Below are 27,237 nucleotides of genomic sequence, written 5' to 3' on the forward strand. Positions count from 1 at the left end.
CATTAATTTTTTTACCATTTGCAATGGTGTGAAGTGAACAATCAGACAAATATTATAGAATGGGATGTACAGGCCCATCAGTCATTATAAATACTAACAATGAAGAAGTAAAACAGCGGAAACTATGTCTTAAAGTAACAAAAGTAATAATTATCATAAATTGTATCATTCACTTAAAAATATAGAGCGAGAATCGTACTATAGAGACGTATATACAATAATGAACTAACGGTAGAAATCTGGCCTAGATGTGTTTAATCCATATTCATTCAATGCACTGCTTAAATCCTCCATAGTTAATACTATTTTTCCTTGTTGATTACCTGCATTACTACCCGAGTGTTGCAGTGGCTGCTGCTGATCACCCAGGCCCTCTACACCAGAACCAGATCCACCAACAGCACCCGTGATCAGTTGTTGATTGGCGTATTGCTGACCCTGTATTAATTGCTTCGCCCTTACTTGTGGGTTAGCAGAATTGTAAACTGACGATGAATTTCTAATACGTGAATATTCGTATGCATCTTGAGCCACATCCAGGATGAATTTTTGAGTAGCCAACGCTAATAATCTCTTTATTTTTACGTCTGATGTTTCAAATCCATTTTTTGCTAAGTAGTAGTCGGTGACTGCATCGGGTATAATTGGAGCAAATTCGCCATCCATTAAATCAAGCACTTCTTTCAAGCTTTTGTCCTTTCTCGAAAGTTCTGGTAAGTCTGGTATAGTAGGTCCTGCAGTTGGAAGTGAATTATGTATTTCTGAGGAAGCATTATTTTTATTCGATTCGGATTGTTGTGGCTGCTCTTCCACATTATCATTAAATTCATCCTCTAACTCATCATCCTCAATAGGCATATTAGAGCCTTCGTCATTTGGTATATTCTGACTCATAATAATCTTTATTTATAATATTCGATTCTAATTTTGATGGCCTTCTTTATTAGAAGTTCAATTTAGTTTTTATTATCTTCGCGACATTATCAAAAATTCAAAATAATACTGTACAATCGTTAGCATACGGGTAGGAGCTAAGCATTATCGTACGGGATAATTGATGAAATGACGGACAATTTACAAGACCCGTATGATTCTATAACTTTCGGAAATTCGTTGCTGTTGCGTGTTGACGGTGCTGTGGGGGCAATGTCGTTATCACCTAACGGTAGAGATGCTGTATTAGCTGGAAGACGGGGACTTTTTATTATTGATTTGGATGATCCATTTACAACCCCACGATGGCTTCACCACATTACTTCATGGGAGGTTGCAGATGTTCAATGGTCCCCTCATCATGCAGCGAAACCATCCTGGTGTATATCTACTTCAAATCAAAAGGCACTATTATGGGATTTATCCAGGCCATCAGATAACGCAATTTCAAATGTATTACACGAACATACTAGGGCAATAACAGATATCAATTTCAATCCATGGGACCCAGAAATATTAGCTACCTGTTCTATAGATTCATTTATATTGAGTTGGGATATGAGGACTCCAAGAAAGCCTGTTGCACGGTGGGCCGAGTGGAGGGCAGGTGCCACTCAAGTCAAATGGAACCACAAGAATCAGTATGAAATTGCTTCGAGTCACGATAATTCTTTTTATATATGGGATTCTAGAAAAGGTGCATTACCCGTTTTAAAAGTTAATAAGGCTCACGAAGGGAAAATTAATGGTCTTGATTTTAGCAATGGTTTATCTAACATCATCACTTGCTCGAATGATAAAAAAGTCAAATGCTGGAACTTAGAAAGTAATGCTGGTGATTTTTCAAATGATTTTAACTACTTTGCTAATGAAAACAACAAGACAAATAATGTAAGACCAACCGTTGTTATAAACGCTGATTATCCTATTGCTAGAGCAAGGAATTTGCCATTTGGCAGAACAAAAACATGTGGAATAATGCCATTAATCGGAGGACAAGATGCAATTCACATAGTAGACTATGATTCTGCTCATCAAACGGCCCTTGAAACTGGAAAGACGCAAGAGATAAATGCCGATGATATCTACACGTTTAAGGGCCATAATGGTGCCATGAAGGATTTCTTATGGAGGACGAGACACGAATCTTACGAATTCTTTGATAGTAAACATAAATGGAAAGATTACCAGTTAGTTACATGGTCTTCCAAAGACTTTGATTTAAAATTGTGGCCTCATGATGAAGATTTATATAAAAAAGTTAATTATAATCCATCGTATCAAAAAATACTCGGTGCATTTACTAATGAGGAACTGGATTCAGAAGAATCACCAAAGGTGCAATCTCCTAGCAAAAGTTATTTTGATGAAAAGAAAAAGCCATTCTATAAATATGAATCGTATTGTATGGAGCCTCCTACAACTATAAGTGATTTAAGACGTGACAACCAAGGAGACATTTTATCTTCATTAGCACTGTATCAGATAGCACAAAATCATAAACAAGGTGGTGATTCTTCACAACTAAATCATCTTGATTGGATTTCTGGAGTTCGTATTGGCCGTGCAGGAAGGGCAAGTGGCAAAGATCAGAATGTTAATACAACAATTGATGAAGATGGACCTTCAAATTTAGGAGAAGAAGTAACCATCGTTGGTCATAAATTTCCTAAAGTCCGTTTTGAAAAAATCTCTGTCTCTACAGGAGAATTGGTGATTAGTTTGAAAGGACCAGCTCCCTATGTGGAAAACTCCAGAACAGATAAATTGAGCACCATAAATCCCGAAAAAGCAGACGTTCCAACTAACAATGAAACTAGCAATCTAGGAAAAGAGGTGGCTACCAGAGACCTTGCAAAATCAAGCGTCTCTGAGTCAGTAATACTAGAAGATAACACAATTGTAAATAATAGCACTAAAGGTATAACAAACAATAATGATAATGATAACTCGAACGATCCTAATAATAATACTTCAGTTACTGCTAGCACTACTAATAATACTACTAAAAATATTAACAATAATGCATTAGATAATAGTACTATCAATAATACTAATGCGAATACCACCTCTGCTAGTAATAACTTACCAGGTGCTGTTGAAGAAAATGACTTGGAGAATATATCAAATAACATTGGTAATAGTACAACTATTCAAACGAACGATGAAGCTAACCCAGAGCAAAAGCTTATTTTTATACGAATTGAAATAAGCTTTCCTAAGGCATATCCTTTTCTTGAAGAAACAGAAAATATTGAGGGAATACCTCCTAAAAAATTGGCAAAATTGCAAAAGAATAATTTAATAAAGTTCAAAATAGAGGAAACACATGAGTTGACATCAGATTTAAAGAATGAAATGCTCAAGTCTTTATGCGAAATATCACATTTCTATACTAATAAATACCAAAGATTCTGTTTAGAACCATGCTTGAGGTACTTAATGGGTGATAAAGTCGAGCTCCTTGATTCATTAATGTTGGCATCAAATCAAGATAATGAGAATATTGTTGATCCAGATGGTTTAATTCAGGAAATTGGAACTGAGGGATGGGCAGATGATTTAATTAACCAGCAGCCGGATGTTGAATTTAATTCTATGAAAGATGATTCTAGTTCAGAAGAATATAAATACGATTTTTCAGATCTTATCCCGGTTGCTGACGATGATGATGACGATGAGTTACTAAGAAGTTCAGATTCCATTAGGAAAAACGAAGAAGCTAATGAAAATGCTAGTATGAATGATGGACGGAATAAATTTGATGATGTATCGAAGAAAGATTCTAATATTCCAAATAAGAAGTTCTTTGATTCAACTCCGGTCCCTAAAGGATGTGGTGCAATGTGGTCTCATACAGGCCAGCTTGTTTGTTTCTTTATTCCGAAGAACAATGAAGAGGAAGAAAATAAAGCACTTCAGAAGTTTAATATTTTTAAATTTACAGATGGCGGATTCAGCTTGAATACCCACAGTCCCCATCATCAGCACAGTGATCACCAATCTAAGAATTTGTTTGATGGCTCAATTGCATCCCATTCTGATTCAGAGAATGAAAGTGATGATTATGGTTCGCATTCTGATAGAAGCTTGGGCAGTATTAATAAAGACAATGCTTCGATAACTTCATCATCTTCAGAGGATAGTTTCTCTAACGATTGGGATGATATCCTACAAGACGATATTCCTTCCCGAGCAGGGATTCCTGGATTGCTCAAGACTTCCGTTGGGCTCGGCAATCGATACATATCTCATGATAATAATCGTGGATCGCTTAATAAGTTCACAAGCCATGGGACATCAAATTACAAATCATCAGTACCAGGGGAAACAGAAAATCAGTCTCAAAGAAGAAAACGAAATAGATCTAATAAAAAAAATAAGAATATTGTTGGTATTTTTGATTTTAAACATTTGATTCCTGACAAATATGAGCTTGCCTGTGAATATAGAGTTTTAGGTGATTCTCCAGAAAAATTGGCCAAGTATAACGGGGAAGTGGCTATGAAATATGGTCTCAGGGAAATTAGTGATGTTTGGAGAATCTTGGAAATGATATTGGTTAAGGACGTCGAAATTGATAGCATTCGTCCTGCTTATGATGCGTTTCATGAAACAGGAGGAATAGGTTTTAGAAACTTACAAAATAATAGAGATTTCAATTATTTATTTCAGGAGTCTGACTTTGGCAAAAATGCTTTTCATAATAAGCATAGATTTTATTGGGGTACACACCCGTTCGGAAGGACGTGGCTAATTAAAGAGATAATGAAGTATTTCGAAATTAAGGGAAACATCCAAATGCTTGCAATGTTATCATGTATCTTGTTTGAAAATGCGAATAATGTAAAATACCCAGACCTATATAATATTCCGATACATACGCCATACAAAGCATTGCCTCCACCTCCCACAACCCCAGCTATGCGACAATTTAATGATCACAGCCAACTTAATTTGTACTCATATCCGAATCATCAGAAAGACTCCTCAGTTTTTGAATCTTTTGTGACGGATAGTAGAATTGATTTGAAAAGTACAGAATTTGAGAATCTTCATAGAAATTCATCTTTTCTGCTTCTCAAGAGAGAAAATCAGCTGGTAAATGGGAATTTTTATAGTAAATCAATTTCCTCGTCATTAGATGCCAGTTTTAAGGATCATATTTCAGAAAGAACTAGTTCCTTCAAGAAATCTATTCCGTTTAATTCATCGTATTTGCCAACAGAGCTATCATTATCGCATGGATTATCTAAAGATTCATATCTTGTGACTTCACCAAAACAGAGATTTTCAAAGAATTCTTCACATCAGATTCAAAAGAGAGAAAAGAATATTCCATTTTCTCAGAAACGTACACATCAGAGAAATAACAAGAACTTAGCGAGATCTCCACCTTTTGTAACGATTGAAATGCAAAATGTTGAATCACTAGATTTATATGATGATGTTTACTCCCTGTTACTATTAGATTCGCAAGACGAACAAAAGATCAAGGCATATAGAGAGCAATATGCTGATATGTTATATATATGGGGGTTACCAATAAATCGTATTAAAATACTTAAATTTAATTATCCAGGTTTAGATAATGATACTCACAGTTCTGATTCTTTATTTGATGTTCATAAATGCAGCTATGGTTTAAGAAAAATCAAAAATAATCAGAAAGCTAAGTCATTAAAATTGACTAATCCTATTGAAACAATAGGGACCAACGCGTGGAATACAAATAAAAAGGGCTTATTGAAGTATTGCAATTTATGTAACACGGTGATCACGAAAACACTAGTTGTCTGCATAAATTGTGAGCATGCTTTACATTCGCATTGTGCGGTAGAGTGGTGGGCTAATGACAATAATGACAATGATGAGAACGTAGAGTGTCCAAGTGGTTGCGGATGTAATTGCTTAGATCATAAAATTTAAAACTCTGTAATGCAATCCATTTTTTTATATTTCTATAATAAATATTAAATTATACAACTACGGTTGGCGAGAGTTAACGATCTGGTCCTTCAAAGCTAAATCCCACTCCTTGCAAAGCTTTTCTAGATAAGCGGCAATATCTGCTGATCCTGTAGTATCCACTTCTTGGTAGGTCAAGTACTCTTTTCCTGTTCTATTACTAACTGAGCAAACTTTGACAGACTGACTTTCATTTCCTAGTGCACATGTAACTGGGGCATTAGCCGCAATGAAACCTGATATATTATGCGATGGAGAGCCAAAAAATCTAGCTAAGTAGAAAAGCATCAACATACCGTAATAGGTGAAGACATTTAAAAACTTGAAGAAAGAAAAACTGGTAAAAATTCCAGGCTGAACCAAGAATTGTTCAATTCCATATTCACTCTGCAATTGTTTGAAAGTTCCAAAGTGCATCAAATCGACCAATCTTTTGGAGCCTTCATATGACTCTGGAGACTTCAATAATTGTAAATCATTGAACGATAAGTATTTTGGGTCAGACATCAAAGATGATATCCAAATAATACGACCACCATTTTGCAATAAATGTTTTATCTTATGGATCAAGTAATAAGGACCGAAAACATTTGCTTGAAAAACTAAACCCATATTATCATTTGATTTAACACCTACTCTTTGGGTCTTATAAGTGGGGTTAGTGACTCCTTCCATCGGGTTTCTGCAAATCTCCTTAGTTGCTGCCACCCAATCTATACCCGAGTAAACTCCTTGAGCAGCATTAACAAACAAGTAGTCAATCTTTTTGAATTTCTTGTTCAAGTCATAATATGCCGATAAAATAGATACCATGTCAGTGAAATCAACTAATAGATAGTCAAATTCTAATTGGCCAGTCCTATTCAATTTATTTTTTGAATAATCATTAATAGTAGTAATGACTTCTTTGACCTTAGGTAATGTACGTGAGGTTACAATTAATGTAATGTTAGTCGAAGATGGCAATTGTTCTAATAAGCGATACGCTATATTGATACCAAGATTGGAAGATGTACCTGTTATGAGAGCAACCTTGCTATCACCTTTTTGTTCAATCATACTATACTATGCTTTGCTTATTCAATGCTTTTAGTATTATTCTTACCATCTTATACGAGAAGTTGTTAAACGATATCGCGCTATAGAATGTCGCGATCAAGTCGCAAATGTCGTTTTCAATATTGGAGAACAGAACATGGCCCATCTAAAAAGAATATGAATAGTTGATTATTCGATTATAATAATGCTTTGTTTTGAAATTGGCTTCTACTAATAAGTTTCGGTTTGTATCAAGTTAAAAAAATATAATTTATAGATAAAAAATTAATGACGACAGCTGCAGGATTCGAACCTGCGCGGGCAAAGCCCAAAAGATTTCTAATCTTTCTCCTTAACCACTCGGACAAGCTGCCTAATATAAAATTACTAACGGAATAAATCAATATAATCCGTCTCTTAAAAAATACCAATTGTTATTTTATACCCCTAGAGTAATAATAACAATAACAACTACAATCATCGGTGGGACTACACTCTTGCTATTTCTTAAAAATATTTGACACTGCTAGGTACTTCTTACGTAAATATATTTTCCAGATGTATTAGTATTATCTAGTTGACCAAACGTAGGATTGTGAGTATAGTTACGGAATAGACATTAAGTGTTTCATAATAATATTAATGCATATATTAGTCCACGTTCGAGATCGTAAAAGCGTATTAATAGCCTAGATTGAAAATAGAACTAAAGTAACATAAATGTGTTTGAGTTTCAGATTCAATAATAATATTGGGGTTGCAGGTTTTCTCACAAAGTCTGTCACACAAGTTGCAAAATGTGGGATTTTCATATTGATCATGTTTGTGAAAAAGGCATATATATAAGGAAGTTTGTATTCGATGTTTATAGAAAAGAAAACAATGTAAAAACTATAGTAGGAATGCTGCAGTTAAAACCTAGGAGAATAATTTTCAATATTTCCCAAAATTTCCAGGTTATTCAAGTTGTAGGTGAGGGGGCATATGGAGTCGTTTGCTTAGCTATCCACAAGCCGACTGGAATCAAGGTAGCAATAAAAAAGCTTGAACCTTTTGAAAAGCCACTATTCTGTCTTCGGGCGCTAAGAGAGATTAAGCTCTTAACCTATTTTAAAAAGCATGAAAATATCATTTCAATCTTCGATGTTCAGAAGCCACTTAATTTTGAAAACTTCAATGAAATTTACTTAATCCAAGAATACATGCCCAGTGATTTACATAAAACAATAGCCACACAAAATCTTACCGATGATCATATCCAATATTTTGTATATCAAATATTGAGGGGATTAAAACTAATTCATAGTGCTAATGTCATTCACCGAGATTTAAAGCCTTCGAATATACTTGTGAATGAGAATTGTGATTTGAAGATCTGTGATTTTGGACTAGCAAGACTAGATATTTTAAAAGAGGGATGCAACAAGAGATTGGCAATTAATTCAGGCATATCAATGTTAACAGAGTATGTTGCAACACGGTGGTATAGGGCACCAGAAATTATGTTGACATCCTCACAATATTCAACAGCTATAGACATGTGGTCAGTAGGCTGTATATTAGCGGAATTATTTACATGTACTCCATTGTTTCCTGGAAATGATTATAGGCATCAATTGATACTAATTTTCCAACTACTTGGCACACCAACAGAAGCTGATTTGACTTGTATAAAATCACAAAGAGCTAAAAATTACATTAAGACACTTCCATATTGTAGTCCGTTGAACTTGGATCAGGTATTTAATAGACATCCGAATCGTGCCAAAAGATTTGCCGGTCAACCAATAAACCCTTTAGGACTTGACTTGTTAAAGAAATTATTAGTGTTTGATCCCAAAGAGAGATTGACAGTAGAAGAAGCATTGGAACATCCCTATGTTTCTACATACCACGACCCGGAAGACGAACCAACGATTGCGCCCATACCACACGAGGAATTTGAATTTGACAAGAGCAAGGATAAATTGAGCATTCTTGAACTCAAACGACAATTATACAATGATATAATTAAATGCAACCGGTGATCTACCACAGATGTATCACCGCACACAGACAATTTACGAATTAAGCCAGCTCATTATTATACTCAGAGAAATACATGATTATTTCTGACATATGCAATATTTATAATTATTTATCTAGCAAACAAATATACAAATCTAGTATAAGTATTTGAAATCTGGTGAGATTTTTGAACCGTCATTACCCTTCCCTAATTCATTCTCCCATTTCATAGTGCCAGAAGCAATTCTCTTGTTTAATTTGACAATTCTTTGTCTTAATAAAGTAGCTGCAACAATTGAACATAATATGAAGACACAGTTACAAACAAATGCAACCATATATTGTGGAGCTCCACTAGATGGATACAAATAAGAGTTCCAGATAGAGGTTGAATTACCAAGACAATTCATTATCGCAATTGCAATAGCTCTTTTCATAGGAGGTCTTGGAACACAATTTGACATCCAAGATAAAATAGTTGTAAATGCACAATATAACGAAGGAATCATAATACACATAGCGAAGTATCTTGCCCCAGTGTTTAAGGTTGCCGCAGATATAATAAATGATATCAAGGCTATAACTAATGGGATGACGACATGGAAATATCTTTCACCGGTCTTATCAGCATGTCTTGCACATATAAATGTTGCAACAACAGCAATACAATATGGAGGAGCGGTAAGACATAAAGTTGTCATTCTGTCGAAGTTTAATGTTTCAACAACACTAGGGAAAAAATTAGTAACACCACAGGCTGCAACTAAGAATGAGAAGGTGATCGTAAGTAACCATATTTTAAGATCTTTAATAGCCAAGAGGAAAGCACCTTTGTAAGATTCTTGATTTTCTTGATCAGAGTCATCTTGACCAACCTCTACTCTTAATTTCCACATAATTATATCCTTTTCTTGTTGACTTAAGAATTTGGTATTTGATGGCATATCTGGTAAAATAAAGTAGGAAATAGGAACAATTGAAACAGTGATAGCACCTTCGATAATAAACAACCAACGCCATGACCTTAAGCCCATTTTATAATCCATCTTTTCAACAATACCAGCTGCGATAAGACCACTCCAAGCACCCGAAATAAGGGAACCAGAGTAAAGAATGGAGTTTCTTAAAGTTAATTCTTTTCTTGTATACCAACAAGATAAGTAGTATAAACAAGAACCAAAAAATCCTGCTTCAACGAAACCAAGAAGCACTCTTACTGCCATAAGACCACCATATCCTTGAACAGCACCTGTGCATGTGGAAATGATACCCCAAGCAGTCATAATACATGAAATAAACAATGAAGGCTTGCCTAGTTTGTTTAAGAACATATTTGCAGGAATTTGCATCAAAATGTAACCAACGAATAAAATGGAAATACACGTTTGATATTGAGAACCAACTAATCCTAAATCCTCTTCTAAACCACCTAATCTAGCAGATGCGATATTATTTCTATCTAAGTAATTCAAAATGTAAATGAGCACAACCATAGGCAAAATTCTCAAATCTATCTTTCTTTTGGTACGCTTTTCTAAAGCATCAAATTCTTCATCAGTCAAATCTCTTAATGATTCAGGAAGCTCTAAATTTTTAACCAATTTTTCGTTCAATGACTCTTTGTCTAAAACCTCTAATCCATCTTTTTCTTCCAAGTGTGCAGTATCAATACCCTTTTCTTCTTGGTGGTATATTTCAGGTCCATTATCTTTCACTTGTGAACCTATTTCATATATGTGGCCAGTCATATTATTATGATTATTATTGTTATAGTTAATAGAAAAATTGCAATTCCAAATTCATGGCCATTTGGGACTCTAATATACTATTCGATTTCAGCCAACAAATTCGTCTCCTTCCTCCAGTTTTTTACTGCAAGATGTAGCCTGCAACTTAAAAAAAAGTCATACCTCTTACGCCGTGAAATTAATAATGAATTCTCCGGAAATGCACCATGGATAAACTTATACAATAGGTACTTAAGACTTTTTGGAGAGGCTGCGTGAAAACTTGCGTCTTGCCCCACATGAAAGCTCGTTAAAGTTGACGTGGGGGATCCATATTTCACTTTTTTACAATTGCGTCCCCACGCATATGTGGGATTTTCTATTGTTCCGCTTTCTTACATGATATATACTATCTTGACAAGGGCGGATTTTAAACTTTGGGTATCGTTGAATCGTTGCTTTGGAAATGTGTTATAAAATTGAATATAGATTGGGGGATTCGCTACTTACGAACAGTGGGGAGATAGTGACACTATATTTTTTTTTTGAGTCGCATTATCAGAATATGACATATCGTTACGTAATAAAACGATAAACTGGACATGTCGTCAGAATGTCGCAAAATATCTGTGGCAATTACGACATTTGATTATCTAGAATCTGTTAGTAATAGTTATGCAGCGGAATAATTTGTAGGCCAGTTAGACGGATAAGTATATTTAGTATTTACTTTTGATTATTTGCCGGTACTAATTACGTTATTTGCATTTCTGGTAATATTTAGTTTATGAGATGTCGAATCCCAGGGATTACAGTAATAGAAAACCCGAATTCTCGCGAGATCATCCATTCGAACTGGTAGATTCAGATATGCTGGACCGGGAGAACGAAGAGGGCGGTTTCGAGAATCACACAGATGAATTTATTGACGAAATAGAGGAGTTAGATGAAGAGGACGATTCGTTGCAGAGGTTGTCGGACCAGGCTGCAAGAAGGAGAGAATATGATCCGTATGACGACGGCGACGAGGAAGAAGAAGAAGAGGAAGAGGACGAGGAAGAGGAAGATGCGGACGACGACAGTCATGCAGCTAATGGAGATGAAGATGATGACGAGGAAGATTTGGACCCTGTTGATTTTTTACGTCGGCTTATTCAAACGAGATCGAGAGGCAGACGTATAGGGGCATTAGATGATGAGAACGACAATGAAGATGAGAACGGGGACAACCTTCGACTGGATCCTTTGAGCGCATTGAGAATAGTTGGCGGTGATAGAAGGGATATAAATAGTTATAACGACAGATTTGAAGATAACGATGAACGAACAGCGGCAGGCAATGGATTTGCGGATGTCGTTCACAGAATAATGAGAGATGGTATAATGTTTAGCAGTTTTGATAGAGATAACAATGAGATGCAAGGATTAATTAATAATTTGAATCAACGCGATGATCCGTATATAATTTTGGAAACGTTGAATGAATTATCTGAGAGGTTGTTAATGATGAATGGCATTACTGCAGAGAGAATGATACCTGCTAACAAACTAGCCAAAGCTTTGATTAATATAATGGACGACCCTAATTTAACGGAAGAATTGGAAATAAATTTGGTTGCATGTAGATGTTTATACAACTTTTTGGAGGTCAACCAAGATTTTATTCATGACGCACTTAATAACAATGCAGTTGAATGCTTATGCACCAAGCTATTAGAGATTACTTGTATCGATTTAACTGAACAATTATTACAAACCTTAGAAATGATTTCACGCGATCCAATTTCTCATAACATGATTATTGCAGCCAATGGTTTAAAGGCGTGCTTGCAATACTTGGACTTTTTGACAGTTCATGCTCAAAAGAAGTGCTTGAGTATAGTTGCTAATTCTTGTTCTAACATATCACTTGCCAATTTTAACATGGTCAGAAAAGATTTTGATAATATTTCTGATGTTGTTAGAAATAATACAGATTCAAGCGTAGTTGAAAGTGGTTGGCTCGCTATATCGAGAATTGTGATGAGTTTCAAACTTAAGCCGGATTACTTAGAGGAGTTGTTCTTGAATAACGAACTTTTATTACGGGAGTTAATTGAAATTATCTACATCAGTTCTAATAAGTCTCTGAATTCTTCTACAGTAAATGAGGTTGCAAAAATACCCTTGAATTTTGGATCATGCTTGAGTTTAATTAAATCGTTGATCATATTATCAAGTGTGAGTGTTGAAATCTCGAAAACTATATTGGAAACTTGTTCTATTGGTGAAATAATTGTAAAGTCTTTGAATAAATATTCCAAGTCGAAGCCAAATGCAAAAGTGCAATCGAATTTAGCATCATTATCTAATGCACAGAACTTGGAAACTATAACTTCGGAATCTTCTATTGACAATATTTCCGTGGAAGCATTAATGGCTTCTCCTAAAGAATTACTTTCTCAGTTTTTGAATTTGATTGGTTACTTGTTACCAATAACTTACGACGTGAAAACTTCACCTTTCTTGAAAGATAACCACGAGGATTATGAAGAGAAGGTTAAGATAAACGAAAATCGTGTTGTCTTGTGTAAAGAAATTATACCAGATTCATATTGGGCGTTTGTTAATCAAATTTGGTCATTATTAATTAATAGTTTTCAAACTACTATGGACTTTGAAATTCGTAAGAAAATTCTCATCAATTTATCAAGAATTATTTCATTTAGTGATGGAGCGGGGTTTAAAAAAATACGAGGAGTTGAAATGATTTCGAGTTTATTGGCGTCATTGATTAATCAAAGTAAAAGTATCATGAATAGAGAATTGTCGTCATATTCTAATCATCAAAATTTACCGTACGAAAAGAAAAATGAGACAGACGTTGATATGCTCGCAAGTGATGATGAAGTTGAAGACGACAACCAACTTAATTTTTCAAAGAAAGACAAGCCAGATGATGCTTCCAAAGTGAATTCAAATTGCCTATTGCTATGTGCATTTTCAATGTCCCAAGCATTGATTGAGAAGGCTTCAGATTTATTTATTTCTGACTTTGAAAGGGAAGGGTTATTTAGTGATAGCTTGTCTATTCTCAATAACTTGAAATTGTTGAAGTACGACTCTAATGAGGACTTACCCAATTTAACTCGAGCAAACTTATTTTCTTCTAGCTATACTAATAAGTACATTGACATGGAATTTACAAGAGATTTTGAGTCTTCTCAAACAAGTGATTTGATTCATAATAAGCTAATTAAAGCTGCTCAAAACATCGAAGACTTATACCTTGCATCTAGAAAATCAAGAGATTCAAGTAAAATACCTGATCATATGAAAGAGTTGAAGAGCATAAGGGATATTTTGAGTAGCCAAGATAAAATCGAGTCATTTTTATACAGTCAGTGGGAAGAAACTTGGAAGAGACTCAAGTTCGCACTAAGTGGAACAAATGGCGAGTTCAAAATATCTTCTTTTGAGTTAATTTCTTCAGGAATAATTGAGTCACTATCATTAATATTTACCTCAGATATATATGACTTTGGGTTTGAGTTTAGTGATTGTTACAAAGCTTTTGTAACTGTCTTTTTTGAAAATAACTCAGGTATTGAGTCTAGGGATTCACCAATTTTATTATTAGTCAACAAGTTGCAAGAAGCATTGACTAGATGTGAATCATTCGAAATCGTGTCTTCAGGTAATAGTTCTTCTATTTCTAATTATAACAATGACAACTACCATACATCCGCAATGGCAAGACAAGTTAAATTAAAGCTTACTGCTGAAGGTGATATTTTGGAAAATAAACTACCAACAGGTTTGCAAAACATGGTATTATCTGTTCACGCAATTGCAACATTTAAATCGATTGATACATTTATTAAACAGAGGTTGAATTTTCTTGATGAGTTGAATGGATTAGGAAGTGGGGATGATTATAAGAAGGAGGGAAGGGACGAGTCGGAAGAAAATAAAGAAATTGATACAAATAAATCGTCCTGGAATATTGAATTTTTGAACAATGGGGAACTAATTCCGAATGAAACAACTATATATGGTGCAGTTTACAGGTCATTGCAAACAAAAGTTGACGAAACAGTTGACGCTTCGAAGATTTGGTCAAATATTCATAACATAACCTACCGTAAAGTAGATTCTGCACAGGAAACAGAAACGAAACCAATATCTTACGATAATAACGTTTCCGAGCTTGATAATTACGATAAAAACACAATCAATATATTGAAGCTATTGAAAGTATTATTTGAGATGAATTCATTTGTTAACAATAACCATCCAAACATGAACAATATTCCGAATGAAAGTTTTATGAATTGGAAACTTACTGTAAAATTAAACAGACAACTTGAAGAGCCCCTAGTTGTTGCTAGTGGGACCTTGCCTGGATGGAGCATTAATGTAACGAAAAAATTTCCATTCATTTTCCCATTAGATACAAGAATTTTCCTATTACAATCTACATCATTTGGTTACTCAAGATTGATTCACCAATGGCAAATTAGAACTAACCAGGAAATCGAAGATAATAATAATTCCAATAATCAAAGGCCCCAATTGGGTAGACCAACAAGACATAAAGTAAGACTCTCCAGAAATCTGATGTTACAAAGTGCAGTTAAGGTGTTAGGTTTGTACGGCTCTTCACCTGGAATTTTAGAAATTGAGTATTTTGATGAAGTTGGGTCTGGATTAGGGCCTACGTTAGAATTTTATGCAACTGTTTCAAAAGAATTTTCCAAGAAGAAATTAAAATTATGGAGAGATTATGGTTTGGCAGACAGCGATGAAGAGGATTATATATTTTCCAAAACTGGTTTATTCCCTGCACCATTAGATAAATCTCAGGTTTCTAGCGAAAACGGACGCAAAGTTTTGTATTTTTTTTCAAACTTAGGTAAATTTATTGCTCGAGCATTATTAGATTCGAGAATTATTGATTTTAATTTCAATCCAGTGTTTTTGAAATTTGTTCAATTCTTCAACAAAAATGGCATACAGAAAGCGGCGAGAAGAAACATCAAAAAGTTGGCTAATATGGCAACTCTTAGATTAGTTGACCCAGAATTAGCTGATTCTATGCTGCACCTATTAAAATATGTAGAACGCTTTTCAACCGTTGAAGAACACGAGCGGGATAATATCAAGGTTGATGATTGTACTATAAACGACTTGGCCTTATCATTTGTTGTCCCAGGATACCCTCAATATGAACTAATACCGAACGGGGAAGATACTCCTGTAACATCTAGCAATCTCGAAACCTACATCAATAAAGTTTTAGAGGCTACGCTATATTCTGGAATTGTTCATCAAACGAAGGCATTTATGGATGGGTTCTCCAAAGTTTTCCCTATTAATTCTTTGATAATTTTTTCTCCGGAAGAACTAGTTGGATTATTTGGAAGTGCAGAAGAAGATTGGTCAATTGAAACATTACCAGCTGCTATCAATGCTAATCACGGTTATAACAAAGAGTCTGAAGCGATTACGAGATTAATCAATATTCTTGTTGGCTTTAATGACATCGAGAAAAGAGCATTCTTACAGTTTTTAACAGGAGCTCCTAAACTACCCATTGGTGGCTTCAAAGCATTGAGACCAGCATTCACTGTTGTTAGGAAACAGGCTGAAAATGGATTAAAAGATGACGATTACTTGCCTAGCGTAATGACTTGCGCTAATTATCTTAAGCTTCCAAATTATTCATCAGAGAGCGTCATGAGAGAAAAGTTACTTCAAGCAGTAAACGAAGGAGCTGGTGCATTCTTACTATCGTAAATACAATATTTCATGTACAGAGCTCTGAATATGACTATTTATATATTAGTATAGGTATACATACTGCATATAAGAAAATTACTCGTAAGGTGATCTACTCCTTCTATCTAGGAATAACAGCTACCTATTTCCACTTGATAATAATTATCGAAAACATGTCTTCGTCAGTTGGATTAGATACTATTGTATCATCATTAGTTAAGTCATCACCACCTGGTGAATTGGATGGGGTTAGCAAAGATTTGTCGACGATTTTGTCAACCAAATCCAATTCTTCAACAGTAAATACAGCAATTGAAAAGTACATAAACGAAAATTCGGGAGTGTTTTCTTCGACATACATTGCGTCGAAAATAAATAAGCATGAATCATCTACAAAGTACATTGACTATATTGGTAAAAAATTGTTCAATATAGATCTCCATAAACAAATTGCAATCGACTTCGAAGACTACGAACCTGAAGTGGAGTATCCGGCTTATTTTGAGGAGTTGGTTAAGAAATTGACGGAATATGGTGAAGATCATTATCCTTCAAAGTATGCGTTTACAGTTGTTCCTGATGGATCTGGGTTGCAAATTATTATAATTGGGCAAAAGTTGAACTACGAAAATTTCTATACTGGATTGTGGAAGTCTCATTACAAAATAAAGTCAGGAACAATTGAAGGTGAAGCAAAGTTGGATATTCACTACTACGAAGATGGCAACGTCCGCTTGAATTTTGATGAGCTGACTAGTGGTACTTTATCTACTACCAATGCTAGTGGAATTGTCAACTTCATAAACAAAACCGAGAATGAAATGACTTTGAAGATTGTAGAAAACTTCAATGAATTAAACCAAAAGTATTTTAAGAATTTGAGAAGACTTTTACCGGTTACTAGATCGAAAATCAATTGGGGACAAGCCATTGGTAACTATAGATTAGGATCAGATGTGGTTCATAATAAATAGATGTTTATTCTTCTGAATATATATTTATATATGCATGTGGTTTAAAGAACTGAATGATATTTCCATAAGCCTTGTTAATTTTTGATTTTATCTTTAATATATGTCTTATCTTCTTTCTTAAATTCGTTATCTTAATTTGTACAACATCCAAATCACAAAAAATGCAAGTAATATAAGGCCCACAATTCTTGTAAGACTTGCGTTTCTATTCATAACATTTCGTAAATCGCCACTGGTCCTTTTTACCAGATGCATTAACTGACTAAAGTTGTCACTTAATAAATCTAATGTCAGGTTTTCTTGTTGAATTGAACCATGAATATCATTATTTACTGTATTACGGAATTGATTTAAAGTTTGGGCTAAATTATCGAATCGTTGATTGTTCTCTTGTTCTCTATGTGAATACAAGGGATTTGACATTCTTCAGGTCTTATGTGCTTAGTTAAAATCGAGGTTTGTTGGTGTGGCAGGTTTTAAATATTCGATAAATCGCGCTCGTTACTAAAATATGTTACATAGCTATTATGGGAAATAATGCCTATATATTATTTACGTTAGGAAAATTATTTATGTTCAGAAACTCAGTATTATTTCTCCGGGGACCCGATAGTTGGGGTGCTTGTGATTGGTGATTGAACGAAGTGGTGGGTACCTGTTGAGAATGAAAATACTCATTCGAACTATTTACTCTTGCATTCCCGAAGCCGCTACTTGTAGGCTGTTGATGAAGCATAGACGGATTAGCTTGAGAAAAGTTATTGTGTGTTGGACTTGCAACTCCAGTAGGATAGGGGGCCATAGATACCCCACTAGATTGATGTCCGGCTCTGTGGGTAATTGAATTATCCATTAAATCATTATAGAGCTTGACTTCGCTATTCAATTGCGAATTCAATACCAGGAGTTCCTCCTTTCTAACGTTGTACTTATCGATAAATTTGCCTAAAGATGTCCTTAGAGGTATGATTTCCCCGTACAACCTAGTTATTTCGTCTTCATCTATAGTTTCCGGATTTGAGGACAATAATGCCAAAAGTTTATCTATCTTTTTCAGATCCACTGATAAAACCTTGTTTTCTTCTTCCAATTCTTGTGCTAACTCTTGGGGAGTTTTAGTAACCACCGGAGTTACGTAGTTCAACGGGAAAATGCCGGTTTTTCCATTTGCCAATGATCCTCTCCACCAATCACGGTAAACAGATTCAATTACCGTAATTATATCCCCTTTTCTAAATGAAAGCTCATCAGGCTCATACGATATTAAGTCATAAAGCGCACGAACCTTTGATACAGTCGCTATAGTTTGTGATTCCACAGGCGATTGGGTCGATTGCTGTCCTGTAGGGGTACTATGCATGGGTTGATTTTGCAAAGGTTGCTGAAAATGCAGTTGTGGTTGATCAGACGACTTATTTTGCGCTTCAGGTAAAGGCTTATTATTCAAATAATTCCTCTTAACTGTTTGTTCTCTTTCATATTCCTGTAAGGATAACTTTAATACCCTCTGCAATTCGTCTTCTTCTTTTTTCTTATCATGTCTGCTTCTTTCCTTCTTTGCTGGCTTAGCCGGTCCATCGGCAGTCTCTGCCAAGTACTGACTGTAATCATTGACGAGTCTGTTGTATGCATCGGTCATAGGCTTCAAAGATGGATCCGTTTTGAACGATTCATGCAACTGCTTTATCACTTCAGCCACCCTTATTTTGACTGTTTTATGTAACCTTCTATCTGTGAATTTCTTCAACAATGATTCTTGTACAAACGAAGTTGTTGCAATCTCCTGTCTCATTCTTGATCCACAATTTTCTGCCATTGCCACAAGCAAAGACAATGTCCGAAGAATGATATTAGCATCCTTCGATGCCAATCTCTGCGAAATTACTTTGATACCCTGTTTCGTACCCTCTTCCGGATTACTGGAAATATTATCACATACATCAAGAATGTACTGCCAGTTATCGCTGGTCAAGGTCTCGTCCGTTGCACGCTTAATAAGCTGCTCTAGAGAATCCTCGGTTTTATTACTACTTTGTCTTCCTCCAAACATACGAATTACCCCTATAATCCCTGGTTTGTATCTATTATGTACCAATTGGATCGACTAATAAAGGAGGCAATTCTAACTAATGATAGTGATTTCATGATAGGGGACAAAAATCGTCCCGATTACATAATCCTATTATTTACGTTAGAAAAATTCATCAAGGTCGAATAAGAAGTATAAAGACCATTCACTTCCATTACACAAGCATATTCTCTCATTAAGTTCAGAGATAATAATGTCAACACCAGAACAAAATAGTTTGTCACCATCAAGAGCAGATGGGTCAAGAGGTGCCCAACCAGGCCTTCGTCGTCGTGGATCATCAGTTGGTAACATTGACGTTGGCGACACTTCACCATCATTTGCTACAATGTACACGTCTAAGTCCCAAAGAAAGAAATCAGATGCTAGAATTCTTGAATTGTCTAAGGATACTGATTCAGATGTAGCAATCGTGAAAAAGATTGTTGTTGCATACCGAGAAATCACGTATAGACACACCTGGATTAATCCATTACTCGTGTTGATTGCAGCCGTTGGAGCATTCTTTCTTTCCGGGCCAGATACTGTGATCCACAAGTTTTTAGAGGCTATGATAGTCCCAGCGTATAAGATTCCAGGGACCGATCAATACGGTAAAGGTTTGCACGATTTCTATTTTGTTGGATTCTATGCGATTTTCTTCACGTTCTTAAGAGAATTTTTGATGTGCTGTGTGTTGAGACCAACTGCTAACTGGTTGAATATCAAAAAGGAAGCCAAAGCAAAACGTTTTATGGAACAAACTTACGCGATGTTTTACTATGGGGCTTCTGGACCATTTGGGTTATGGATTATGTCTAAATTACCATTATGGTTCTTTGAAACATTACCATTTTATGAAAACTACCCACACAAAACTCATGATTTATACTTTAAAATATACTATTTGGGTCAAGCAGCATTCTGGGTCCAACAATCCGTTGTTTTGATTTTGCAATTAGAAAAGCCTCGTAAGGATTTCAAGGAACTTGTATTGCACCACATTATTACCATTGCCTTGATCTGGACTTCATACCGTTTCCACTTTACCTGGATGGGTTTAGCAGTTTATATCACTATGGATGTTTCTGACTTCTTCTTAGCTACATCTAAGACCTTGAACTATTTGAACTCTCCTTTAACTGGTCCATTCTTCGTGTTATTTGTTGGTATCTGGATCTATTTGAGACACTATCTCAACTTGCGTATCCTTTGGTCTGTGTTAACTGAATTTAGAAATGTCGGAGAATGGGAACTCAACTGGGATACTCAGCAATATAAATGTTGGATTTCCCAACCAATTGTGTTCTTCTTAATTGGCGCTTTACAAATCGTTAATTCCTACTGGTTATTTTTGATTTTCCGTATTTTGTGGAGATATGTTGCTGGTGGTGTGACTAAAGATGAAAGAAGTGATGATGAGGATGAAGAAGAATCCGAGTCTGGCGAAGAAGAAACCAAGAAAACCGAATAATTCTACCTCTTAGGAGTTCTTGGGTGCGTATCGATAGCGTATATGTCGATAGTAACGTATTTATATACATTTAATACAACTAATTAATTTTTTCGTTTGCAGCTTGTAGTGCATGAGCAGCTATTTATTATGATCGTACAGAAAAAAAAATATTTCCAATGAAATCAGCTATATAATATGACTATAACCATTTCGAATTTGGAATTTTTGCAGTATCACAATAACGTTTATAAGAATGAAGATGACAAGAATAATATTCGTGAATTTGTAGAATCCAAGGGAAGTAGTTTTCGGGTCAAGGACATGCATAAAGATTTATCGGGATCGATTCCAGAAACTTCAACTGAAATATATAAAGAGCCACAAGGAACGCAGGGAATTGAGCTATCTAATCTAGTTATCGATACTGATACATTGGAACGCCATATGGCTTGCGATGACGATGATATTGAAGATGAAAACGTAAAGGCGTATATAGAGTCACAAAAGTCTCATAAACTTCGCTTTCTAAAAGAAGTGCAAGAGAGAGGATTGAGAACAAAACATAATGACCCCAATGATAATGATAAGGTAGTACATTTGAATTACTAGTCTATACGAGTATAATTTGCTAATGAATATTATTTTAAAAGGACTATCTACAATATATATATATATAATTTATTTAGGCAGTAGCAGAACGCGTACTAGAATTAACAATTCTTGCAGTTTTTTGTGCTAATTTGTTGCCAAACTTTGATTGAGCTAACTTGTATTCCTTGGAAAGATTTAATCTCTCGTTTAAACCTTCTTCAGCAGATTTAGATAAAATACCAGTCATCAAGGAGGATGCTCTCATCGAATCATCATTACATGGAATAGGGTATGTCAACAAGGATGGTTCCATATCAGTGTCACACAAACCGATGGTTGGGATTCTCTGTTTGATACATTCATTGATACAATTTCTGTTTTCAACAGGGTTCAATAAGACTACTAAATCTGGCTTAATGAGGTTTCCTGAGGTTTCTTCTCCCAACTTACGATCAGTAGGTTGATCCATCATGTCGACTTCAATTCTACTATTACCTCCTATTTGTTTAGTAACTTCAGTAAAGTTCGTGATAGTACCTGGGACCCATCTTTTAGAGACGTAGTAACCACGAGTTCTCTTGGCAGCCTCTTCCAATGCACGATGTTGTTCCCAATTTTTGGTTGTTCCAACATATAAAATGATACCACCTTTGGCAGCAACACCCTTTATGACCTGGGTCGCTCTGTTAAGCGCAGATAATGTTTCATTCAAGTCTATTAAATGAATACCGTTGTATTCACCATAAATATATGGCTGAGTTGAAGGTCTCCACATAGCCTTGGCATGACCTAAATGACAACCAGCGGCCATCAATGTAGAAATAGTTGTTTCGGAAACACTACGAGGCTTCTTGACTTCATCTCTTGGTCTGTAGACATTGGATAATTCCGAACCTAAATTACCAGATTGACGAGAATGCGCTAACTGCCTTAAATACAATTCTTGTGTTGAATATGGTTTATAGTCAGGAGTTGGCTTCAAGTTTGGAAATTGACTGGTATATGAATTGGAGGTGGTAGATTTAATTTGGGTGGACACTTCGTCATCTTTTCCTTGCTCACCATTGGAAATGGTTTGCTTAGGCACAACAGCCCACGGCCTATTTTGAATTTCATATTGTGGCAAGTTCATCTTCTCTATCATGAATTCTTCCAATTCTTGATCTAATTGTTTGACCTTTTCTTGATTTGGAATGCCATCCAACTCACCTTGCAATTTCTGTAATCTGGAAGTGACTAAAGTAGATGGTATCTTGTTCAACGAACTGAGCAAATCTCTAGTTTGATTCTTCAATTCACGTAATGCCTTAGCCTTTGCAGCCGCTTCTTCTTCTCTTGCGAGAGCTTCAGCTACAGCTTTTTCACGTAATTCTCTTTGACTCATTTGTTCCAATGATTTCTCCTCCACGGCTGCGGTAGAGTATGCCTGGCGACGAAGTAATGCACCACGGACTATACCTCGGTGAAGGGTAACATATGACTTGGAACTGCCCATCATTTGGTCGCTACTAGTCTTAAAATAAACCTAACTCAACCTGTGATAACCCATTAATTCAAGGTGTATTGAAATTTTTCGCTCGGAATTTTCAGACTTGAGAAACACACGACACGAATCAACGCGACATTTTCAAATGTCGTGTGATATATGCTGATACAAGCATACTAAGCATAGAATTAACTTGTATTTATACAGATAAAAGAATTGATGATACTGTATGTTAACGATTGCTCATCATTTAAAGATTTCACGACTGTAATTTTGGAAAAATTATGTGGTACAGATCATAAATGCGGTAAGGCGAATATTATTATAGCGGATCTGAAACTATATGAGAATTACTATATAGATCAACCAGAACTCACCACTAGCGTCAATTACATTAATAGGGTTGGTAATGTCAACGTGACTTTGGTAGAGTCATTATCGGAACTTATTACCGTTTTGGGTGAACATTTTCTGGCTAAAGAAAGACCTGAACACCCGGAACTACCACCTATTGGAACGGATACAAAGATAATAGGGCTATTTGGAATATTTGACCATTTCATAACGGAGGGTAACCAGCTTATGACGAAAAAGTGGCAGGTAAATGACGAAAAAGAATTTCAAACAGAGGAAGGGCTGAGTAATCCATTCATGGATTTGAAAGATTACTCGGCAAAGACAGTCAATTTTATTTGCAACTTAATGTATAACTTAAAATTCTATAGAAAATATGAGATCTATTTGAATGAGCCCTATGAGGGAACCGAGGAAGGGAACGATAAGGGGACATATTCGCCAATAACATGGAATAGACAACTACCTAATTTGCAGCCAACAGGGGAAGTTAACATTCAGCGAGAAGTGATTCACCCAGACGAAATACCGATAGAGGAGCAAAATGAAGGGCCGATTGTGTTTGATGAAACTGAAATGGGCACGCCGTTTCCAGATAATCACACCAACACTGAATCTAGCGAATTCGATACCCGCCTAAAACAAGTGGATCTTGTGCCCCTCGGATTAATTTTATCAAAATGGGCCAGAATTATATGACACTACAATATTACAGTCTTTGCGACTTTACTGACGTAGATTTCTACCTAGGAGTACCTCTTTAGCAAGACCGTACAAGGCAAATATAATACTATTAAACTTATTTAACTTCTTCTACTTCACCTTCAGCTTCGTCTTCACCCTCATCTTCACCTGCATTTCCACCAGCTTGGCCTAATTGACTGGCTAATTGACTGATGTCGAAATTTCCACCTTCGCCACCAGCACCACCCATGCTTTGCATCATTTGGGCGAAGTCAATTCCTCCAGCACCGCCAGCACCACCCATTCCTGGCATTCCACCCATGTCACCCATTCCTGGCATTCCACCCATGTCACCCATTCCTGGCATACCGCCCATTCCTGGCATACCGCCCATTCCTGGCATACCGCCCATGCCTGGCATGCCTGGCATGCCTCCAGCACCACCACCCATGTTCATCATGTTAGACATGTCGTCTTCTTCTGGCTGCTCATCTTGTTCATCTTCATCAACCCACTTGTCAAAATCGGTCTTGATGTAGTGTAACTTCAACTTTTCCTTGGTCAATCTTGGCCAAAACTCTTCCTTCAAGTTCTTCTTTCTCAATATCAAATAGATTTGATGTCCTGATTCAGTATTCTTATGGGAGTTTTCTGTATCGATCTCATCAAAAAATTCCAAGTCTAATGAATAGTGAGTACCATTATCCAGTGAATCAGCGGTCAACTTCAAGCTAGTTGAAGTTAAGTCCAACTTAATATTAATTGGGTCAAGGACTTCAATGGTCATATAAATCACATTCTTGCTCGCTTCTTCTGCGTTAGAACGTTGTGCCCATAAAACGGTTGGTGTAACAGTAGTCATATTGTATTTTTAATAGGGATGTTTTAATTATTTAGATCAATTGCTTAAAATACTGTTCTTTTTCCACCTATTAATACTTCAATTATATCGCAACGTTTAATCACTAGTGGAAGTTTCGCCTTCTCGAACGTTCGATCCCGAACTCACGTGACACCCAGGTCTTATAACTGCAAATATCTATAACACTTGATAAGGAAGCAGTATACTTCAGAGCAGAATCTTGCGGGCGGTAGTAAAAATTGGCATATTTTTGGGTGTTAATGGCTGTGGGAATTCAATTGGAGGCCAAAAAATAGCCGATGTACAACTATTTAAATATTTGATATAGATTTCTTGTAGTTATCAGTTATTCCCCCAGAATTTGATTGAAGGTGCAGTTTCTCTGGAATATCATCGAATGCCTGTAATGACGCTAGTGGTATACACCAGTGGGGACTTGGGTCTTTTCTTCTAAGTATAAAGAGCAGTGCTTATTCGTACGTGGTTCTATGCAGTTATCAGATTATACATGGCGCTTGTGGAGCGGCAAAACATGTTATTCTCGGATTTGATCTCATATAGAGTACGTGATATACTTAGAGACTTATGTGGCTCAGGGAGTCCGCTTGATACTCAAGATGTATGGTATTGGTATATTTTACGGAATAAACGAGTAGAGGACCAATTTCTCCCCCCGAGGCTTTTTTATGAGGGAACCATGTTCCATGCGTATTAGACCAGCTCTTTAAAAGACCAGGAGAGTATAATGTTCCTCCAGTAGCAATGGCTGTTGTGACCAGCTATCGATGCCACTATCGACGTTGTTATTTGGTATGGAATTGCAATTCTGAAATCTGCTTATCAAAGGGGTCCAATTCACGTGAATATGACCCGCAATCATAAGAACTGAAAGTGGTTTAACTAACTTGCGTTTAGTGAAGAAGGTATTATAGATCTTAGGGTTCAATGATAGGAAAACTACCGTTAGAGATCCAGGTTCAATTGATAACGCTTGAGCCATCAAGCGCTTTGAAGCATGTTAATTCACATTTTTATATGCTTTACAATGACATGTACTACGAGAAGATTGTTCGAACATTTGGAGAGAGCATATTGGATATTATTATTAAAGTATTGCCTTGGTTGAAGGTTTATGTCAAGACGCTAGATTCTTTCAGGGAATTATCGAGGAATATAATAGCGTCTCGGTTAGAATTGGAAGATATAACGATCGAGAAAGCTCATGACGATAACCCGTTTCATTGCATGTACATTAAAGACTCTTGGAAGTACATCTATTCGCTTCTAAAAAACAAGAGATTGTTTGCTGAATACAAAGACTATAAGATAGACGAGCCAACTAACTATGTATATAATCATTTTGTGGAAGTCAACAGGACGTACTTACTCTCGTATACAAAGAGTATGTGGTTATCTCCGGGGACATATAATTTGAACATTGGTCTAATCCTCAAGCATGGGAGTGGTCTTGGTACCACAAAGTTTGAAGTGAAATATAACGATGATGATGGGAACCCTGTCCTTCAAACATTCTATCCTCCCACAAATATCAACAATATTTTACCAAAGAAGCAATTTTGTCTCATGAAGCTAGGTGAGATTCATATCCCCCAATCTAACAAAATTAACAAGCATAATAAAACCAAGAAAGTACAGGTTGTAATGGAAGAAATTGGTTTATACCTTAAGTCTGGTTTCCGCATTTTCTTCATTGATATTTGCCAACCATCATTACTATTTAACGACTACGATTTACTTTATTATACGATTAAGGAGACTGACTACAGATACTTTATCAATATTCCATTAAAAAATTTTTATAAAGCATTGAGCTATGTTCAGAATGGTGGGGCTCTGGAAAATCTAGAATCAAAGCAACAGTATGGCTCGGCAGACCCCTATTCCATTTGGGATCAATACGATAAGGAGTTTTTGCATGGATACCACTTTAATTCCGACAGTATAGCAGCAATGGAAGCCATTAATAACAGTGATGCCAATAAAGATGAGCAAATTGAGTTTGAAGATCTTCTGAAGTATGCTGATTTCTACTTTAACAATCGCTTCAAGAAGCGCTTGTTCAAGTTCAATACTGTATACCAACGAAGACAATTCATTAATAGATTTGGTGATTTTGAAATGGATTGGCATGAATGTGATGAGAGTGAAGAATTGGCAACCGAAGAAAAAGATAGCAAGAATAAGAGAGTTTGCGCCTATGACAGAGAGGGCTTGAAGTGGAAGATTCCTATAGTTGGTGAGCTATAATTTTAAATTGCTAATATATAGTCAACAAGCTAAATAGATACCCTTTCCATGAATTATAAGC

General features: G+C 35.9%; 14 protein-coding genes across 14 annotated transcripts; 8 read left to right on the plus strand and 6 right to left on the minus strand.

The window, feature by feature from the left end:
- Positions 1–225: 225 nt before the first annotated feature.
- Positions 226–894, minus strand: AC631_01099 (uncharacterized protein; the record flags this gene model as incomplete). Its single annotated transcript, XM_015609929.1, has 1 exon — positions 226–894. The coding sequence occupies one exon, from the start codon at positions 892–894 to the stop codon at positions 226–228; it is 669 nt and encodes a 222-aa protein (XP_015469188.1).
- Positions 895–1,062: 168 nt separating this feature from the next.
- On the plus strand, positions 1,063–5,862 carry AC631_01100 (uncharacterized protein; the record flags this gene model as incomplete). The annotated part of the gene is made up of 1 exon (XM_015609930.1): positions 1,063–5,862. One exon carries the CDS (start codon positions 1,063–1,065, stop codon positions 5,860–5,862), a length of 4,800 nt encoding a protein of 1,599 aa, XP_015469189.1.
- A 57-nt stretch (positions 5,863–5,919) lies between these two features.
- ERG27 (3-keto-steroid reductase) lies at positions 5,920–6,960 on the minus strand (the record flags this gene model as incomplete). The annotated part of the gene is made up of 1 exon (XM_015609931.1): positions 5,920–6,960. The coding sequence occupies one exon, from the start codon at positions 6,958–6,960 to the stop codon at positions 5,920–5,922; it is 1,041 nt and encodes a 346-aa protein (XP_015469190.1).
- An 881-nt stretch (positions 6,961–7,841) lies between these two features.
- AC631_01102 (uncharacterized protein) lies at positions 7,842–8,966 on the plus strand (the record flags this gene model as incomplete). The annotated part of the gene is made up of 1 exon (XM_015609932.1): positions 7,842–8,966. The coding sequence occupies one exon, from the start codon at positions 7,842–7,844 to the stop codon at positions 8,964–8,966; it is 1,125 nt and encodes a 374-aa protein (XP_015469191.1).
- A 135-nt stretch (positions 8,967–9,101) lies between these two features.
- On the minus strand, positions 9,102–10,694 carry AC631_01103 (uncharacterized protein; the record flags this gene model as incomplete). The annotated part of the gene is made up of 1 exon (XM_015609933.1): positions 9,102–10,694. The coding sequence occupies one exon, from the start codon at positions 10,692–10,694 to the stop codon at positions 9,102–9,104; it is 1,593 nt and encodes a 530-aa protein (XP_015469192.1).
- A 771-nt stretch (positions 10,695–11,465) lies between these two features.
- Positions 11,466–16,451, plus strand: AC631_01104 (putative ubiquitin-protein ligase; the record flags this gene model as incomplete). Its single annotated transcript, XM_015609934.1, has 1 exon — positions 11,466–16,451. One exon carries the CDS (start codon positions 11,466–11,468, stop codon positions 16,449–16,451), a length of 4,986 nt encoding a protein of 1,661 aa, XP_015469193.1.
- A 155-nt stretch (positions 16,452–16,606) lies between these two features.
- AC631_01105 (uncharacterized protein) lies at positions 16,607–17,407 on the plus strand (the record flags this gene model as incomplete). The annotated part of the gene is made up of 1 exon (XM_015609935.1): positions 16,607–17,407. The coding sequence occupies one exon, from the start codon at positions 16,607–16,609 to the stop codon at positions 17,405–17,407; it is 801 nt and encodes a 266-aa protein (XP_015469194.1).
- Positions 17,408–17,948: 541 nt separating this feature from the next.
- Positions 17,949–19,457, minus strand: HSE1 (ESCRT-0 subunit protein; the record flags this gene model as incomplete). The annotated part of the gene is made up of 1 exon (XM_015609936.1): positions 17,949–19,457. One exon carries the CDS (start codon positions 19,455–19,457, stop codon positions 17,949–17,951), a length of 1,509 nt encoding a protein of 502 aa, XP_015469195.1.
- Positions 19,458–19,689: 232 nt separating this feature from the next.
- LAG1 (sphingosine N-acyltransferase) lies at positions 19,690–20,949 on the plus strand (the record flags this gene model as incomplete). The annotated part of the gene is made up of 1 exon (XM_015609937.1): positions 19,690–20,949. The coding sequence occupies one exon, from the start codon at positions 19,690–19,692 to the stop codon at positions 20,947–20,949; it is 1,260 nt and encodes a 419-aa protein (XP_015469196.1).
- Positions 20,950–21,126: 177 nt separating this feature from the next.
- AC631_01108 (uncharacterized protein) lies at positions 21,127–21,540 on the plus strand (the record flags this gene model as incomplete). The annotated part of the gene is made up of 1 exon (XM_015609938.1): positions 21,127–21,540. The coding sequence occupies one exon, from the start codon at positions 21,127–21,129 to the stop codon at positions 21,538–21,540; it is 414 nt and encodes a 137-aa protein (XP_015469197.1).
- Positions 21,541–21,613: 73 nt separating this feature from the next.
- Positions 21,614–23,020, minus strand: AC631_01109 (mitochondrial 37S ribosomal protein uS2m; the record flags this gene model as incomplete). The annotated part of the gene is made up of 1 exon (XM_015609939.1): positions 21,614–23,020. One exon carries the CDS (start codon positions 23,018–23,020, stop codon positions 21,614–21,616), a length of 1,407 nt encoding a protein of 468 aa, XP_015469198.1.
- A 207-nt stretch (positions 23,021–23,227) lies between these two features.
- AC631_01110 (uncharacterized protein) lies at positions 23,228–24,061 on the plus strand (the record flags this gene model as incomplete). The annotated part of the gene is made up of 1 exon (XM_015609940.1): positions 23,228–24,061. One exon carries the CDS (start codon positions 23,228–23,230, stop codon positions 24,059–24,061), a length of 834 nt encoding a protein of 277 aa, XP_015469199.1.
- Positions 24,062–24,161: 100 nt separating this feature from the next.
- Positions 24,162–24,908, minus strand: SBA1 (Hsp90 cochaperone; the record flags this gene model as incomplete). Its single annotated transcript, XM_015609941.1, has 1 exon — positions 24,162–24,908. One exon carries the CDS (start codon positions 24,906–24,908, stop codon positions 24,162–24,164), a length of 747 nt encoding a protein of 248 aa, XP_015469200.1.
- Positions 24,909–25,943: 1,035 nt separating this feature from the next.
- Positions 25,944–27,176, plus strand: AC631_01112 (uncharacterized protein; the record flags this gene model as incomplete). The annotated part of the gene is made up of 1 exon (XM_015609942.1): positions 25,944–27,176. The coding sequence occupies one exon, from the start codon at positions 25,944–25,946 to the stop codon at positions 27,174–27,176; it is 1,233 nt and encodes a 410-aa protein (XP_015469201.1).
- Positions 27,177–27,237: the final 61 nt, after the last annotated feature.

This window comes from Debaryomyces fabryi (genome assembly GCF_001447935.2).
Source record: "Debaryomyces fabryi strain CBS 789 chromosome Unknown contig00014, whole genome shotgun sequence".
Classification (NCBI taxonomy): domain Eukaryota; kingdom Fungi; phylum Ascomycota; class Pichiomycetes; order Serinales; family Debaryomycetaceae; genus Debaryomyces; species Debaryomyces fabryi.